Source organism: Cheilinus undulatus, linkage group 14 (assembly GCF_018320785.1).
Source record: "Cheilinus undulatus linkage group 14, ASM1832078v1, whole genome shotgun sequence".
Lineage (NCBI taxonomy): Eukaryota > Metazoa > Chordata > Actinopteri > Labriformes > Labridae > Cheilinus > Cheilinus undulatus.
Genome location: NC_054878.1, coordinates 18786582 through 18805585, shown reverse-complemented (window position 1 = coordinate 18805585; position 19004 = coordinate 18786582). Strand labels below are relative to the sequence as shown.

The following is a 19004-nucleotide window of genomic DNA, read 5'->3' as shown; positions in this document are numbered from 1 at the left end:
TCCTCTGATGCTCTTGTTTACTGGCATACATCATGGAGAGACTTTAGCATTACTTTCTGTCTGCTTCTTAGGCAGCTAAAAACTTTCAGAGTCTGAATGTTCATGTAAATAACCCTCCATAGGGCACTTTTAAAGAAAAATTAACAGCTCACACTTTGACCTTTAAAGGAACATTCAGTTCAATTTTGTTTCAAAGAAACATTATAAAAACATTATTATTACTATTGTTGTTGTTGTTAATGATAAAAATGAAAGAAACCTGTTCCAATATTTTTTCTTTTCATTTGAAAACAAGCAAACAAAAAAATCAATTAAAATCGTAAATAGAGTTTGGTGTGAAAAAATCGGAGATTCGATTTTTTAACCATATTGCCCAGCCCTACACTGGCGCAAATTTAATCTACAAGACTCTTGAAGCTCATTCTGCTCTTTTACCTCAGTCTAAATACTCCCAGGCATTAAGAAAATTGTTAGTCAATGGATGTGTTAAAAAGCAGTTGCTGCCATGTTATTTTATATGTAAATGTAACTGCAAAAACAGCTTATCACAAAGCACAGCATTATTTGTGCCACAGTACAACAAAAGTTGGCCAGCAGTAAAATTCAAGACAACCTGCTGCTGGCAAAGCCAACTACACATGTAGTTTTGTGGCAAAGCTTTTTCTTAACAGTAGCATGCACTACTCCGATAACTCGAATAAAAAGTGATGCCAAATGTTTAAAAAAAACACCCAAATGTTACCTTAAAGGTTCCTTGTCATTTTGGAAAGTTCTTCCTACCATGGAAACGAAGCTATTATGTGGCACTGAATACTTGTGCTGTCTACTTTAACTAAAGGCGAGCATGTTTCTGTTTTTTTTTCTTGACAGAAGAAGGGTTACCCTTTGTCTCACGGACTGGAAAGACAAATGACATGACAAAGATAAAGGGATGGAGAAACAAGTTTATAAAAAAAGACGAGTCATTGTCAAACTCAGATGGTAAGTTGCAGCTAACATTACAATTTAATCGTCTGTGGAGTTATTAAGGTCATTTAATAATGTCTCTATTCCTTCTTCCTTAAAGGATCCCAGAAAAACCTGTCAGCCTTCTGCAGTAACATGTTGGATGAGTACCTGGAAAATGAAGCTCAGTACATCAGTGAGCGTGCCAATGCTTTCTCCACAAACCCAGAGGGCTCTGTGTCCTATCAGCTGCCTACAAAGAGCTCCAGCTACGTTAAGACCCTGGACAGCGTACTCAAGCATCGAAAAGCCACTTCTAAATTGCCTTGGCCGGCCGTCAGACCCCACCCTCTTTCCCGTAAATCAGTCCCCCATTCTGCTCCCTCTGTTCAAGCCGAAGCTTCGTCTGCACAGCAGTCAAAGCCTGCTTCTTTATCGGAACACAACAGTTCAATTTCACCCAAGTAAGTATGTTTTTGTAGGTTTTTGTTAGACTACTTTCAATCATATTTTCTTAGTGTTTTACTTAATTTTATTTTGGGAGCTTATTGCATTCAAAGGTGTTTGGCATTTCACCTCATCTATTTTAATTTTTTTAAGCGTCCACAGTGATGTGTTTTAAAGGTGCAGTGTGTAATATTTAGCCTAGTAGCGTTTAGTAAAACAAACAAACTTGGTTAAATGAAACATGATGCCTGTATGTAGGTCTATCCTAATTAGTGTTATCCACCTGAAAATGTCTTTTTTTTTTATATTAACTCAGAATAAGCAGTCTATTCATACACGGGGAGGGTCCCCTCCATGGGCACCGCCATCTTGAATTTTTGCATTTTGCATGTTTCTGTGGCACCACAGAAGCGACCAAATAACAGATGCACTTTTTAAAAAAAAATTCCACTGGTTTCCACAGTTTTCATCAGAGAAACATGCAAAATGCAAAAATTCAAGATGGCGGCGCCCGTGGAGGGGACCCTCCCCATGTATGAATAGATCGCTTATTCTGAGTTAATATAAAAAAAAAAAAAGACATTTTCAGGTGGATAACACTAATTAGGATAGACCTACCTATAGACATCATGTTTCATTTAACCAAGTTTGTTTGTTTTACTAAATGCTACTAGGCTAAATATTACACACTGCACCTTTAAGATTAGCTTCAAAACATGTAAAATATATGTATTTTTTCTAGTGATTGATGACATATAATTGAAATAGCATCAATAATTTAAGCTGCCAGTCATAACATATTTTACACATTTAGTTCTCTATGGTTAATGTCCTTTTTTTAGAGTTTATAGATTTTATTAGTTTTCTCCAGTTATAAAAAAGGATATAATGATTAATTTTTTTTATGTGCAGGTTGTATCTTACTTTCATTGAGGCTGTTTCATTAATGCAGTATTGATTTAAATGTGCCATCTTCAAGAAACTTGAGTATTCCAGTTTCTGTTGGGTTTTTTGAGTATCCTTGTCTTTCTTTGTGCATGTATATGTCTTTAGAAACCGGGATAGTACAGTATCCTGGTTTTGAGAAACCCGGTTTTGTTACCTGGAGAACTCCAAAAGAAAACAGGATACTCTGCCATGTATTGGTCATATCCTGTTTTCTGACAGCTGTAACTACCTGCTCAGGTGAAACTTTGATTTAACTTCAGATGCCAGGGCTCAGGGAACAGCTGATCTGCTTGCCCAGAGAGAGTGACAGTTGAGCAGCTGTGTCTGCAGCGGCTCAGTCTGTGAACTGATGACAGTTAAGTGTCAAATTGTGCTCATATTTGGATAGTGAACAGTTTAATTTTTCAGCCTGGAATGAAACGTGAGCATAGTTTACTGTGGAGACAGAGAATGACCACTTCTGCCATAAGTTACTGGGAATTAGAGCTCTGTGGGCTGAAGATGGAAAACAGCACTCGCTAAGCATTCAGCACAGTCTGTCAACGCCTCCAAGGCCTGAAATGTAGAAGCAATGACTCTGCTGGTGTACTTTTCAAAATAAAAGCGAAATCTTTTTCAAGGCCCAGTTTCAGCCACCTGCATTTTCACATGCTTTTATTTTGAAGTTGTTTCGAGGACAGTCAAGTGCAGGATTGCTTCGCTCTTTCTTGGCATCTCTGCAAAACTCTCGTGGGGATTATCTGTGATAATTATAACCGCCTAATAGTTAGATTAATTTAGAATATCAAGTAACATTAAGGCTATTCATTTGAGATATCTTTTTCACTCTTTACTATCATCTCAGTTCTAAAATTTCAAACTTACCTCATTTTGTGTTGTAAAAATAACATCACTGATGCCCGCACGGATAGGATTCTTGGATCAGAAACCAGGATACTCATGTATGCAGGGATATGAATGACCAGGTTTCTCTGTGCGCATGTAAACACAGGAACCCGAATATGATTAACAGCGGGATAGACTCATAACTGGGATTTTCATGTCCATGTAAACACGGTCATTTATTTCTTCGACAGAAAGTTGTAAAATCAGTGTCTGAGAATTCTGTGTCACTGTAGAGCTCCATCTCTGAACACTGCATTTGGTCTGACCTTGTTGTAGGGCCTGAATGGATAAATTCTCCTGCTTCCCTCATGAAGTACCTCACTGATTCTGCCATGGACCTTTAAAAGGAGAATAATACAAGAGTAACTCTTACCTGTTCCATTTATCCTTTCTCTTCAGATTGCCTTCATCCCTCCTTGGGCAGAATCAGAGTCCAGCACAAAAACCTCCAGGCTTCACTAAGTGTCAGTTCAGCCTGATGAAGATGGAGCTCGGAGCCTTCAACGAAGGTCTGCACAGAACTGAGCTGACTTCAGACAGGCTGTCTGTGGCTCTATCTGCTATTGTGACCAAACAGGTATGCAACCTAGAGTTTATGTGTGGGATATTAATGATACACTATTCTGGTCACGTTTTATACTTTGCCTTTATCGTTTCCTCTTTATCAGATGCATTCCAGTCAGATCTTGAAGTTAGCCAAGTATCCACAGCATAAAGCTAAGGGGCCTACATGTGGGCGGGACTTCTGCAGACTGGGCTGTGTGTGTTTCAGCCTGCAGTGTCTGGAGAAAGGTCCTCCCCACTGCCGGCAGCCTGAGTGCATGTTCAGCTGCATCTGCTCCAAACGTAAGTTCACTAAACAGATGACTGCAGGGGAGAATGACAATGAACTAGTTTACTATAGGATTAATGTCGTCATTCATGGCTTTTTTATGCCTTTATTGAAAGGGTTAAAAAAATCCTTCAGCTCATCTTAAAACCTAGTTTTTGTCAATGGCTTTAATCTTGGCTTTAGTTCACACAGCCATCAGTAACACAGAAGCATTAATGAGATGCTGTTGTCCCTCCCCAGCTATAACTTATATGGAACATGCGGTCCAGCTTCCCCCAGGCTGTCATGCTAAAAAACTATGGCGGCGTGACCTTCGTGACGAGGATAAAGATCCACTCTCTGTCCCCAAAAGGGTTCCTGTGTGGGTAGCCCAGGCCAAGGTCCAAAAACGTGGCTTTGTACATCATCCAAGCCAACAGGTAAACATCACTGTTTTTTTTGTTTGTTTGTTTGTTTGTTTTTTTAATTAAGACTTTATAGCAAAAGTATTTAATTCATGCCTTATATTCTTGTTAAGAAAACCTATCTACCTGTGTTTGAGGAATAAGAGTTGTAAGTTTGATACTTGTAATATTGGGTGAACTTGTACATAGTTTGTCTTTCCTTGCTCAAAACTAAAAGAAAAAGTTTTGTTACAGATAAGAGAGGAGGATAAGAGTCCGGTGTATAAATATTTTGAAAGCTTGATGACCTGTGCGCGTGTAAGAGAATTCTGTGGAAAGCCTTCCCCTGAAGTCCTGGAGCCCAAGATCCCTGATCCTGAATCACTGGACATCACTGACAAACCATTTGACACAACCACTGAAAGCCTGCAGAAAACTGACCTCATCTCTGCATCAGATGTTGATAAAACAGGTAAGGACCATGCAGACAGTACACAATTTAGTTTCACCAGCAGTTGAAAACTAATATTGCAAATGTTTTATATGTCTGGTTGACATTTTATGGTGAAATGATAATTTGTTTTGTCTCCATAGCAGAAAAGACTTCTCAGGGATCAACAGGCAAAGACTCAGAAGGTAGAATGAAAATTGAGATCCAGTCATCGTGTACATGGGACAAAGATCGGAAAATGATCCTTGAGACTTTGTATCAACGCATGTCTCAGAATCAGCTAGTTCATCGCTTTTGTATCGGACCATACCGAATCCACCCGCTTGCCAAAATCTCCATGCGCAAGCCAAGTGGCACAGTGGTCACATACAGGGTAAATGCGTGAAGAATGATGCATCCATGCAGCAATGGCCAGTCATCAAAGCACACAGAAAGAATTGTGTGCATCGTAAGCTCTCCATTATTGTTCTAATGATTATTAATTTATAATTTGGTCTTTTTTTCTCTAGGTGCACATCAGTAAACCATCAAAATCCAGTGATAATGATGAAGATGAATCTGATGACAGTGATGATGAAAATCCTGCTGGTAAAAGCCATGTGGGAAATGCTGAAACAGAGCTGGATAATAGCCAAGTTGAAATGCCAGAGGGACAAATTGGAGTCATGCCATTTCTCTCTGGAGTGATGCCCGCTGGAAGCCTAACAGCCAAGACTAAACCTGTTGGCCTCCAAGCAAATGGACTCATACAGGTGATGCTCAGGGAAGTTCTATGTATCTATGACACTATGGTTTAACAAGGGGTGGGGCATACTATAGACCAGGATTAACAAGTGAGCTAGGTTTGCGTAATCAAAATCTGGAATTTTCAGAATCACCAAGCTAGCTATCTTTTAACCAGGCTGATTATCAGACCAGACCTGGACTGGTGAAAGTTACGTTAATAGTTGTGACATTTACTTGACATGCAGGTAAGCTTAGCCAGTGCTAACACAACAATACAGCAATTGTGCAGTAGTTAATATATTGCAAGAAAATCAGGAAATAATATCTTCATGTCTGATTAATTTAAAGTGCAGAATTCTGCATTCAGTATAATATGTAGTCCCAGATAAGTCCCTTGATTTATGGTAGGTCATACTCACTCATTTACAACCGTATTGCTTGGCAGTACAAGAATTAAGCTCTTTTCTTTTAGGCACGAAAAAAAAAAAAGAACCGATTGAAGTTGAAGAACCGTACAATAAGTAGTTCGGAATAAACAAGTGGTACAAAGATTGTTTTTACCTGTTAGATTAGTGTAAGTAAATGAACTTCAAATCTTATAGATCTTTACTTTCAGCATTTCCCACTCACCTTATTTGGAGAAGTATTTTCCCCTATATTTTAATTGTATGATTTGATGATGTTCATCTTTACAATCTGGTTGAATTTGGTGGCCATTTGCTCCATTTAGGATGAGCATTAAACATCTCATTTCAGAGTGCTGTTTACAGAGTTTGAATTAACCTCATAGGACCCTGCATGCACACACTTCACATTTTGGCTGTCCTACACCAAAGTCTTAAATTCTGATATTTGAATTTTTGTACATCCTTGTCAGAAATTTCCTTTTAAGTTTAAGTAATTAGCTTCAAATATTAGAAGAATCTGCTCTGAGATTCTCAGATTTTTATAGAAATTTAAGGGAACTTGTTTGGATAGTTTGGGGAATTTGCTTGGGAATGTTTAAGTTTTTTCATGGAAAGTTTAAGGATGTGTTGGTATATTTCATAGAGTTATACTGAGTATTTTGGTGGACATTTTCTTTGAAAACTTTTAGAATTTTATGAAAATTTGGTAAATTTGTTTGGATGATAAGTTTATTTAGTTTGGTAAATGTATAATATGATTTGACTGGGATTTTTGGGGAAATTTTAATTTGAAATTTTATTTTTAAAATTTAATTGTATTTATTTATTTTTTTTAGACAAAACTAAATTTAGGGGGGTTTTAATTAGGGATGGGGAAGGCTTGGAATTCTCTAGAATTTTCATGAAATGTTCAAATTTAAAAGTTTGTTTGAATTTTTGTAGGAATATTTCTATTATTTTCATGGACATTTCAAGGGATGTATTTTTAAAGTTTTGGGATAAAACACTTTAGGGGAAATTTTTTTGAAAATTCTCAGTATTTTTCACAGAGTTTGGGAGGCTTTTTAAATTATTTCTACTTTTGCTTTTTATGAGATACTTTACAAAAATGGTACATTTTTTAATAGAAATTTTTGGTAATTTCTTTGCAATTTGTATGGATCTAGGAAAAGAAAATGTAAAAGAAATTGAGAACTTTTAGTGGAAATTTTATTGAAGCTTGGCTTTAAAAAGTTGTGGTCCATGATCAAAATGACTCCACCATCCCTCTCAATGACTGACACCGTTTTTGAGTGACCGAAGGCCCACAACGACTGGCCAACTGGCAGCTAAAACATCCGTTCTAAAACTGATCCAGTGGTGTGTTTTCTACAGAAACAGGACTTTCAGGAGATTTGGACATTATTTTTGGTCAAAACTAATTCCTCTGCAAAGACAAGAATGAACTTTAAACTTGTCAGGTCCTACTGATTCCAGATAAGTATGCATAAGAATGCATTTCAAAGAAGCTCAGGTCTTAGGTCTTATCACCACTGTTGTTATAAACCCACTATCCAGGACTTGGAGTTAAGGTGTCATCAGTTCAGTCTTTTAAAAGAAGGTCCAGATATGTTGAATGTTCTTCATACTAGTTCACTTTTTTAAAACCAACTGTAAGCACAGATATATTTTAAGCAATGTAATGTCTGTTGTGTCTTCCTCACTTTATAGGTAAATGGCAAATCCTACAACCAGGCCAGATTGCTGCTAGGGAATATGGGATCTCTCCATCCTGCTAACCGCCTCGCAGCTTACTGCACAGGACGACTAAAAGCACCTGCTGACATTTCTCTAAAAAATCTTGGGGAGAAACCTACAAAGGCAAAACCTGCTAGCATTTCTCTGAAATATCATGGGAAATCAGGGCCTACAAAGACAACACTTGCTGGCATCTCTCTAAAAAATCCTGAGAAATCAGAACCTAAAAAAACAATGCCTGCTGGCTTTATTCTAAAAAACCATGAGAAAATTCTAAAAAACCATGAGAAATCAGAGCCCATACAGAAAACCAACCCTCTTCGTGCCCTGCACATAACAGCCTCAGGCACAGTTGTCCCTTCGGTTATTATTGCAACAAAAACCACAGATCTGAAGACCCAAGCACTGCAACCAGGTAAGAAGTTCTCTGTGATTACTACAAAATCACAGCTGTTTTACTGATTGAAGGCTAAATAGTCAACTTCAGATCCCTCAAACACAGACATATCAGAATATATAAAGTTATCAGAAGTCCAGACTGTTTGTTCCCTTTTCATCCTTTTGTCCTTCTTTGTTTGTCTCACCAGTGAAGCTACTCCAGCCTGAAGCCCTGACTAAAGGATGCCTCACCTTGTCACAGGTGTCCACAAACTCCACTTCTGTCACCCCTGTCCTATCTTTCATTGCTGTCCCAACACAGCAAACTGGTAAGTATCTCTCTGTAATGCATACAGTATACAGTATAAAATTAATTGAAAACAAAATCGACAAAAGAAGGGCCAAAAACTCAGCAGGTATGCTTCTTTATTATGTTGTCATATATTGTTTGTTTCTACAGTGAAGCAGCCTGAAACACTGAAAAAAGGGTCTGTCACCACAAACTCCTCCTCTGTCACCCCTGTCCTATCTATCATTCAAAGCCCGGCACAGCAACCTGGTAAAAAATTTTAATTCCTGCTAAAACAGTGTTGAAGTAAATGATTACGAAAGATTGAATTCATGAAACTTCCAACATAGACGTAAGAATATCTGAAGATTTAAAAACTATTCAGGTTTGTTTGCTTATTGTTGTGCTAATTGTTTGTTACTTCAGTGAAGTTAGTCCAGCCTGAGACAATGACAACAGGGCCCATTGACTTAACTCAGGAGTCCACAAACTCGTCTTCCGTCAGCCCCGTCCTATCTGGTATCCAAAGCCCTGCACAGCAACCTGGTAAGAATCTCTCAGTGATCTCTGCAACAGCAGTGTTGAAGTTATTGATGACAAAAAAAAAAGACCATTCAAGAACCCTCAAACATGGACATGTAAGAACATCTGAAGATAAAAAAAAATACTCAGTAAATCTTTTTTTCCTTTTTTTTGTTGTCTTTTATCTTTTTTTAATTCAGTGAAGTTAGTCCAGCCTGAGAAACTGACAACAGGACCAATTGACTTGACCCAGGAGTCCACAAACTCCTCTTCTGCCAACCCGGTCCAGTCTTTCCTCAAAAGCCTAGCACAGCATCCTGGTAATAATCTCTCTCTGATCTCTGTTAAAGTAAATGATGATGATATAGTCAACTCAAGAACAATCAAAATGGATGTATCACAGGGTGTCTGCAGGGCCTTTAAAGTTGATTAATCATTCTAGCAAGTAAAAAGTGTCCAGCAGGTCTGTATCGTTCTCATCATTTTGTCTAATATTTTTTTCTTCAGTGAAGTTACTCCAGCCCGAGACTGGGACAAAAGACCACAACACCTCAACTCAGGATTCCACTAACTTCTCTCCCCCCAACTCCCTCCTTTCTTTCATCCAAAGCCTAGGACAACAATCTAGTAAGAATCTATCTGTGACCCCTGTTGAAGCTGCCAGTATTGCAGTAAATGATGATAATACAGTCAACTCAGGAAGCTTCAGTCATGCATGTATCATAATATCTGCAGCTTTATAAGAAAAACTCCAGCAGGTCTGTTTCATTCTCATAATTTTGTCCTAATATTTTTTCTTTCTTCAGTAAAATTACTCCAACCTGAGAAATTGACAAAAGAACCAATCGACTCCTTTTCTGCCAACCCGGTCCAGTCTTTCCTCAAAAGCCTAGCCCAGCATCCTGGTAAGAATCTCTCTCTGATCTCTGTTAAAGCACACAGTTTGAAGTAAATGATAATAATATAGTCAAGAACATTCAAAATGGATGTATCACAGGGTGTGTGCAAGGTCCTAAAAAGTATTAAAAGTTGATAAATCAATCTAGCAAATAGTACAGCTTTTAAAAGCTTTCAAGTCCAGGATGCAAGACTATAAGGTCTTAGATGTTGTCGCTGTTCTCAGTTTTTATATCAGTCAAAAGGTTGCTGGCTTGTTTTTCTGCTTTTGTTTTTCAATTATGATTTAAGCACAAGTGAGATTCTGATGTAACTCCTCCAAATCTGACCTCAGTCTGCACACTTTTTTTATGGTCTGGCCCTTTGAGGTATCAATGAATCCTTAAAGCTCTGCTGTGTCTCTAGCCAGAAGGTTGCCTGTGATAGTGTCGTAACTGGGGCTGATACTTGTTATAAGATTTTACTAGGGCTGACAGTTCCATTCGATTGGTCGAGTGTTTGATCAAAAAGCTTTTGACCGACCAAGATCACCTTGGTCAGCTAAAATAAAAATAACAAATTATAAAGAACTACAAAAGCACTCGGAGAGCGCAGACCTCCGCCATTAGCCCTATCTCCCAATAGTGAAGAATCCTTTAAAACATTCCTGGATCCAGACGGTGATCCGGATCACTCCCAAGATCTAATTCACCGATTACTCCCTCCCCATCAGGGTGGAGACACAGTGAGGCAAAGCATTGGCTTTGCTACGTGTGAAAGTCATGGCAGAGGGTGAATATTCCTCTATTCCTCCCAGCATTGTGAGTATTCTCGCAACAGTTCGTTGTCTTTCTCTGTTATGCTCGTCTCCTCGACGGAGCATGCGTCTTTCAAACTCTGTAAACTCCAAAATGTTATATAAGTTACTCATGTCCGCCATCTCCTGGTGTAAAGTGGTAACAGCACAGACCACCACTATTAGCCCTATCTCCCAATAGTACAGAATCCTTCCAAAAAATTCCCTGATCCAGATGGTGATCCGGAGCAGTCCCAAAATTGAATCAGTTCTTCCTTATGCCATTTCTGACCTTTCCTGAAGATTTCATGAAAATCCGTCCACAACTTTTTGAGTTATGTTACTGACAAACAAACAAACTAACAAACAAACCAACAAACAAACCCACCCGATCACATAACCTCCTTGGCGGAGGTATTAACATGCACAATATTATCAAAAAAAATCAGTCCAGAGCTCATGCTGAAATGTAAAAATTACTGTGAAGTTATACAAAGTGCAATGTGAAGATGTTTAAATGAGCAACAACAGTGCAAAAACAACATAAACCTGAGGGATAATTGCCTTTAAGTAAATCATTTCTGTATATTCTCTAGTATCAGTATATCTGAAGATTATAAAATTAATTAAGCAGGTTCCTTCTTTCCTTCATATCAGTTTGTCCTAAAAGTTTATTTTTTCTTCAGTGAAGTTGGTCCAGCCCGAGACAAAACCCATTGACTTGACTCAAGGGTCCACAAACTCCCCTTCAACCAACCCTGTCCAACCTTTCAGCCCAGCACAGCAACCTGGTAAGAATCTCTTTGTTATCTCTTTTAAAGCAGACAACTTTAATGTAAAGGAAAACAAAACCGCTAACCCAAGGACCTTCAAACATGGACTTATCAGAATTTGTGAAGATGAGGGCTGCCAAATTATACATTTTTTAATCCTGATTAATCTCCTTATTTACACTTGAAAATGTATGTATTTTGCATGTTAAACTGTTTTTCCTTTCTGTAACATCTAAAATTAAAGGTAATTGACTCGTGTTTGGATACACAACTTCTTGTATTATCAAAGCAGATGCAGAACTGTGGGAAATTAAAGATTATGATATGAACCTTGAAATGGAAAAAGGAACTTGTTATGGATTGAAAATGAAACAGGGGAACGGTAAAAATGGAAATGTTTGATAAAGTGAAAATAAAGCATGGGTGTAATCACATTTTTAAAAAATTCTTGTACTGATTACAATTAATGCATGAATACTGATAGTCCTACCAAAGGCGTACAAATCCAGCAAGTTTGATTCCTTTTCATCATTTATCCTGCACCATTTGTTTCTTCAGTGAAGCTGTTTCAGTCTGAGACACTGCCAAAAGGACCCATCACCTTGTCTCAGGAGTCTTCAAATTCTTCCTCCATCAACCCTGTTCAGTCTTTCATCAAAAACCAGCTCAGCTCATTTGCCTCGCTCCATAACAGCTCTGCATCCTCGCCTGTGTCTCTGACTGTCTCCCCCTCACTGAAAAGCCCCAGCTTTTTAGAGCAGAGTGGGACGTATTCATTCAGAATCTGCCCTCCAGCTAACCAGGACACCGCAGGCAAGAATCCACCAGGAGTCTCCCTGCCTGGGGGCTTCACCCTTATTCAGCTCCCAAAGCCTAGAAATGACAAACCCACACAGCAACCTCAGTCTGTGAGAACTACAAACATGGCTGTTGCAAATAAAGCCCCACCACCAAACCCTGGCTTGTTAAACATGAGACACCCAGCACCTGATCCCAAAGCAAAATGGCATGAATTTGACTTCTTTGCGCGGGCAAAAGAGCTGACAGACATCAGGTCAACACAGCCTGGAGCGTTCACGAGGCAGATGTTTGACGAGAAGATGAGGTCAGTAAGGAATGAAAGACTCACCGCTATGATGGTGGACTCACATGTGGACAATACTCCTGAAGACTTCAGCTCTGACTTGTCCGATTTTGACGTTGAGGTTGATGACGATGTAAGTGCTAGAATTTAAAAAATAAAAGTATATTCATGGTTTAAAAAATGTTTTAAATGTCAATATAATGCTTAAACAAAAAGAAACAGATATATCTTCTATTCTTGTTGTAACAATGTTAAACATCTGCATGTTGTTTCTTTTAGGAGGACCCTGTGGACATCGAGACTGTAGAAGAAGTTAGACAAGAAATGGCCATCGCTAAAATGAAAGAAGCCGTGCGCATGGCTTTACTGGACGCACGGTAATACATTTCAATGTGTACACATTAAACTACCAGATGCACTGTATATTAACTTGTGCATCTTTTCTTCCACTTGTTCAAAAGTATCATATTCATGACTTTAATGCTTCTTCAATCTACCCTACCCTCAGTGATACCAGTGGATTTGGACTAATCAGCAAACTGGCCATGGTGAAGCCCCTATAATTGGTTCTAGAGCATACAATTTATTTGGAGTACATTGAAATGGCAGTATGTATTGATATCTCCCTGTTCTCTCCATTTCAGAGTCAACTGGAGGAACAAATTGATGAAGGGTCAAGGGACAGAAAGAGAAAATCTATCCACACAGTGCTAGAGAGGCAAAGACGGTCTGAGCTGCGGGAGCTTTTCCACAAACTGGAGAGCGTCCTGATGAGTGACCCCAAAGCCCCCAGGCTCCTCCTCCTCTCACAGGTAGGTTTAGCATCCTGGTCAGCCAGGATTTCCCCCACAGCCTGTTTATGACTGGGCATGTGAGATACACATCTTTGCCACGACTCAGCTTGATTTTCCTTTTGTCTGCATGTAAACAAGTCGGGGCTTCTAGACTGCCTGCATGAGTGCCGCATCTCGGGCATCTGATACAGTTGTCTCACACAGAGAGAATCCAGAGAATAGAGGGCCCGCCTATTTTTCCATGAGCAAAGCACAGCTCTTAGCCAAAGTAGACAGGAAAATGATAGTCATAGTTACCTTGTTTTTGCAGATACGTATGTCCACATCAGTAGAAAACGCATCTGATAAAGTTGTTCTCCAGTCTTCTGCTACTAGTGAAGCTTTCTGTTTCCCACCAGTAGAATATGTCGCAGGCAAGATAAACATAGCATGAGTGCACTTGGAGTAGTTGCTTTTTGACATTAAAGCCCAATTTAACATTTCCTTGGAGAATCTCCCTTTGTTTATACAGAATGCTTTGATTCTTGAATTTTCCCTGCTCAATTTTGTTTTACAATGAATCAACTTATTTGTAGTGAGAAAATGTGTAGAAAGACAAGGCTGTGACAGCAGGGAAACTCAGTTAACAACCAGCAAACTTAATAGGGTATAGTTTTTTTTTTTTACAATATTAATGATTTGCACTGGTCTGTAATTGTAAGCCACATCACAGAGTACGGTCTAGACCTGCCCTCTTTGTAAAGTGTCTTGAGATAACTTTGGTTTCGAATTGGGACTATACAAACAAAGGTTGGTAGATGGATAGATACATACATACTTGCGTGCCGGAGCAGACGCGCAGTGGCTGCAAGCAGCAAAACCAGCCGCCAGCCTGAAACGGATGCAATTAATAAGTGCAATGGTAATGATTTTAATTATTCTGTTGCACAGTGGGAGATGACTTTTGCTCATGACTATTTCAGAGTGGGCTTGAAATTGTACAGCTTGGCTAAAAGTATTTAATCCAATAACATTACATCCATTAAGATCCACAGATTGCTTCAAAAATACAAATAATGTAAATGTTCTTTGTGCAATACAAGACTACAAGCCAAGCAAAGCTCCAGAAGTATGTTACTTGATGTGGGTGAAGCAGCGTTTCACAAAAAAAAACCCAAACACCTGAGGCATTTGGCTGGTTATTTAATAAGCTCTTTATAGTGCAGGAGGTAGTATGCTCTTGTGTTGTTAAAATGACTTTAACAGAAGTTAAAGGTGTCAATAATCATTTTTGAAATTCATGTCCATGTCAAAAATTAATTTTAAAGAAAACCTGCTAATTGAAAAATAAGAAAAAAGAAAATTTTACCTAGAAATTCGTCAGAGATTAGTTACTTTTCCAGTGGGATGGGGAAATTGATCCCAATAAGTTCCCACAGGAGCTTCAAATTCCTTGTGAGGGTTTTAGGTGTGTGCTAACAGCTAGCATTAATTTTAAACAATAAGAAAGGTGTCATATTCTGACATTAATGCATGTTTAAGTTTTTAAGAATGGCTGCCAGCTAACTCTTTTTAGATTGATGATTTTCTCACTCACGTCTTGCTCCATATTTTCATAAACTCCTTTGTGTCATTGTCTTCACTCTCCCTCTGTTTTGTTGTGTTTGCAGGCCATTGAGGAAATACAAAAACTGGTGGAGACCTCCAAAAGTCTGGATGAGCAGAAGCGCAAGCTGGAAGAGGAGCAGTCGGACTATCTGAAGAAGCTCTCCAATTTGTCTGGTGTGCACTTTTTTTGTTGTGTACTGGGCTTAGTAGAAATGCATCTGTCGTATAAATCAGTGGGTGACAATGCTTTTTTCATTTCTTTTGGTGTAACTCTTTCACAATGCCAGCATTTTCTCTCATGAAAACAGATTAGAGTTTGTCAGGTCACACCGTATGACCAGTAATAAATCTCTGCTCTGAATCAAGAATTAGATGTACTCACTTTATTTGCTGATGGCTAACGTTGGTCAAATACTGGCCAATACCATTGTTAAGTCAGTGTCTCTGTGCATCCCTAATGCAGTCTCACTTTATTCTGATGAGTGTGTTTCTACTGTTGTAGAGATATATTTTTTGAGGTGTATTACCTTTGTAAGCTACTGTGAGAAGTTTTCAGCTAGTTGTGAAACAAACTGAAAATAACACTGGCAAGTCTTTATTATCTACAGAAACAAAAGAGGCCACCAGGAAGACTGATAATTTTTTCTTGTTATTTTTAATGCTTGAATCTACTGCTGTGTATCGGATTAAGTGGATGTTAGCATGTTACAGACACATGCCCTTGGCAAGGATTGTCAATGTGTGAAACATTTGTTAAAAGACAGATGATACTATTTTGCCACTTTGTCCACAGAGCACCTAAATCGACACAAACTAAAAGTCCCTGACTTAAGCTTTAAGGTGTTTGATCATTTGGTTGCAAGTCAAATACATTGCGTTGAAATGTAAATAAGAACATAATAGTTTCATTAATCAGAGCAAGAAGTATAAGACACTTTGACCTGTGTCTGATATGTGATGTGATGTACACATTCTGTATTAATCTGCTCTTACTGAAACTTGCGTCCTGTGTCATTTTTCCTCAGGGAAGCCGCATGAGCTAATCAAACACAAGCTGAATGAAATCTACGAGAGACAGAAAGAAAGAGAAAGGGCATCAAAATTGAGGCCCTTCTTCTCCAATCTGCTCCAGTCCAGGGCTACTACTCTTGAAGCACCGTCACCCACCCAGTCGAAACCGCAGTCCCTGCCACAGCTCGACTCTTTTACAGATAACCCTCATCTTCACCCACTCGTCGCAGCAGCACTTGAAAGTGTACACAAGAAGCCCTCGCCTATTCAAGGGCCTCTAGCATTGCTTTCACAAGCCATGCTCAATTTTAATGGAACTCCACCAAGGGCAGAGGAGCAGCCTGGGGACCCTAAGGACGCCAGCAAAGACAAATCGCCTCAAGTGAGGGAGACGGCGGGAGAGCTGGAGACTGTGAGCCAGGAGAAGACAGTGGTCAGCACACCAAACCCCCCAACAGATCAGCAGCCTCAACAATCTGTAGTTACAGCCACACCTCTGGTCACTACAGCACAGGTTGGAGCGTCACCTCCTGTCTCATCTAGCAAGGCTACAAAGAAGCAGCCGACTGGAGTTCCTCCAGAGCCATCTTCTTTTCCTCTGATCCGCTCCAAGACTGGCAGAATCATACTTCCTGCCTCTCTCAAACCAAGTGAGTTAAGACATCCTGATTCAATCTGTAATTAAAATTATCTTCATGTTAAATTCTTACTAATATTATTTCTTTTTGTGCAGTTGGCCAAGGCTTCTACACACTGACCTTTTTGAAGCCTCAGGAGGATGGGGCAGAGGGAGGCCCTTCAGACCCAGACCCAGACCCGTCCAAGAACAAAACCAAGAGCCCGCCTGAATTAAAAACAATCCAAACTGATGACAAAGACAAACCTGTGGACAAACCTGTGGACAAACCTGTTGACAAACCTGTTGACAAACCTATTGACAAGATTGTTGACAAAACTGCTGGTAAAACTGTTGAACCTACAAAATCTCAGCTACAGCCTTCAGTCATCCTCACCAAACCACTTTTTGTGCCTTTAGTGGATCTGAAAGATATCAAGGGGACAGCAGCAGGTGGAAAGGAAACTCAAGGAGCTGCCCGCTTGAATTTCCAGCATATTCGTGATGCTTCTGTGTTGATCAAGCCAAAGCCTGATCCTGACTCCCCATCCCTCGTGGTCAAACGGGGTAGAGGGAGACCTCGAAAGCAACCCTTTTCTCCTCTTGGTGAAAATATAAAGCACACTGGGGGTGGCAACAGTCAAACACCAGAGGTAAAACCAGAAGACCAGCCAGTGGAAGTGACCCACTCACAAGCTGAGGACACCCCTCCAGCAGTCAAACGAGGAAGAGGGAGACCTCGGAAGGATAAACGGAAGGATGAATCCATACAAATGTGGAGACCTCCACCTAATCTAGTAAAACGCAGTCCCCGGAGATCTAGAAGAGACAGCCCTGGCAGGTTCTCTGACATAAGCTCGGATTGTGAACTCAAGGCAGAAACTCCTGAGCAGGGACTTAGGGGCACATCCCGGCCTTTAACTAGAGGTGCTCTTGGAAAGGACTTCCCCAGCGCCAAGAAACGCTCATGGATAGATGTAGAGAAGGAGCTGGGTCTGGAGCCAGAGGTGGAGTCTGAGTAGTCCTCAGATCTTCTTGTTCAGTCCTCTGGCTTCTGTCTCAGAGCTCGCTGCTGCTCTTATCTGTGTGAGGGCACAAAACTCAGCTGATTTTTTTCTTACTGTGGATTAAAGTTAAGATTGGTACAAAAAAATTACAACAAAGCATTAATGGACCTGCTGAATGTATGAATGAATGTAATAATTCCCACATTCAGATCTGATATTTTTCTACAAGGTGTCTTCTCTAAGTGGTACTGTTTTTGTTTGAAGTCATTTATTACGGTGCAAGCTGTCACAAATGGTAATAAAACTGTTAGCATTGTATTAAGCCAACACATGAGTGAAATGTCAAATCTGATGTTTTGGTTCTTCATTAACTCAGCGGATGTTATTTATGTCTTTTTCTGTTTTTATTGAACGATAGTTTGATGTTTTCCTCTCTTAACCTTGTTTATCTTTAATTACTCAGTGGAAATTATCTGTAGTAGCACTTTATGCATTTTCTGTAGAATCAATCCATGTTGTCTTTGCTTTGGTCTATGTAGTTAACAATAATGATCTGCTGTCTGAGGAGCAGCTCAGTAATGTGCAGAGACTCCTGAAGATGTCACAAGCAATCAAGGTGAAAACGACTAGCCATATATTGTATCTATGATGTGAAAATAAATGTAAATATTGTCTTTCATGTTTTATTCCAGTATATTTTTGTGGATTTTGAAACACTGGTTGTCTCGTTGCTTCTGTTTCAATGAAAATTTGAAAAATCATGTGGCCTTTATTATTAATAAAACTTCTACATGCATTTATTTTTGTAGCCTTCAGTTACTCAGAACCATTTTAGTTCAACATGAGACCTTTATTAAGTTCTTTGAATATGACTGAAAGAGAATTTTTTTTTCCTGATGGGAATAACCCAAATAAAAATGTTTCTAACATTAAAAAAAACAGGCATTAAACAATTATGAGGGAAGTACTTCTGTGGCTCAAGAAATTATTAGCCCTATACAGCTTTTTGCAGCCAAAGGAATGGCCCCCTCCTGACTGAGAAAGACTGCTGTTACTGCTAACTGTTACCTAAATTTAAGCAATATACACGATGATTATGATATTTGAATATCATCTGTTAATTTCAATCACAATCTGAGTGCTGAACTATTGATATCCTGTACACCTTGCTGATCTACAGATGAGGACAAAATTATAACCCCCCCCCCCCCTTTAAAATTTCCGGTTTTTAAAGTTTTTTCAAAGTGCTGGTAAACGGAACAAGGAATTTTAACAGCTTTTCCAAACATCCAAGTTTTATTTTGGATGTTTACATTATTTAAAAAAAATCTACCAGGGTCAAAATCATCAGCCCCCTTTAGAAATGACCTTTTTGTTAAGCTATAGCACAAATCACTGTTGTTCAACTATGTACTTGTACTTTTTTGGAACTATTTTATAGACTAAAACTTGACTAACATGTTTTACGTTTTTGTAAACTAAGATATACTTTCGAGAGGGAAAATGACTA

At 39.1% G+C, this 19004-nt stretch overlaps 1 protein-coding gene across 5 annotated transcripts in view; it reads left to right on the top strand.

Moving 5' to 3' along the window:
• The window catches only part of magl (MAX dimerization protein MGA-like), a 31653-nt gene extending 13386 nt beyond the window's left edge, over positions 1 to 18267 (top strand). For 4 of the 5 annotated variants that reach the window (XM_041804963.1, XM_041804965.1, XM_041804964.1 and 1 more), the window contains exons 7-29: positions 871 to 981; positions 1067 to 1409; positions 3625 to 3802; positions 3894 to 4071; positions 4298 to 4476; positions 4696 to 4912; positions 5035 to 5264; positions 5401 to 5643; positions 7735 to 8176; positions 8349 to 8468; positions 8600 to 8698; positions 8855 to 8974; positions 9151 to 9270; positions 9458 to 9577; positions 9757 to 9855; positions 11309 to 11413; positions 11954 to 12612; positions 12759 to 12856; positions 12988 to 13027; positions 13124 to 13291; positions 14923 to 15034; positions 15886 to 16521; positions 16605 to 18267. In XM_041804963.1, the coding sequence (XP_041660897.1) occupies positions 871 to 981; positions 1067 to 1409; positions 3625 to 3802; positions 3894 to 4071; positions 4298 to 4476; positions 4696 to 4912; positions 5035 to 5264; positions 5401 to 5643; positions 7735 to 8176; positions 8349 to 8468; positions 8600 to 8698; positions 8855 to 8974; positions 9151 to 9270; positions 9458 to 9577; positions 9757 to 9855; positions 11309 to 11413; positions 11954 to 12612; positions 12759 to 12856; positions 12988 to 13027; positions 13124 to 13291; positions 14923 to 15034; positions 15886 to 16521; positions 16605 to 17509 (5522 nt within the window). In that variant the 3' untranslated portion in view covers positions 17510 to 18267. The remainder of the gene's footprint in view (positions 1 to 870; positions 982 to 1066; positions 1410 to 3624; positions 3803 to 3893; positions 4072 to 4297; positions 4477 to 4695; positions 4913 to 5034; positions 5265 to 5400; positions 5644 to 7734; positions 8177 to 8348; positions 8469 to 8599; positions 8699 to 8854; positions 8975 to 9150; positions 9271 to 9457; positions 9578 to 9756; positions 9856 to 11308; positions 11414 to 11953; positions 12613 to 12758; positions 12857 to 12987; positions 13028 to 13123; positions 13292 to 14922; positions 15035 to 15885; positions 16522 to 16604) is intronic. The other variant, XM_041804966.1, reaches the window with a different exon arrangement.
• Positions 18268 to 19004: the final 737 nt, after the last annotated feature.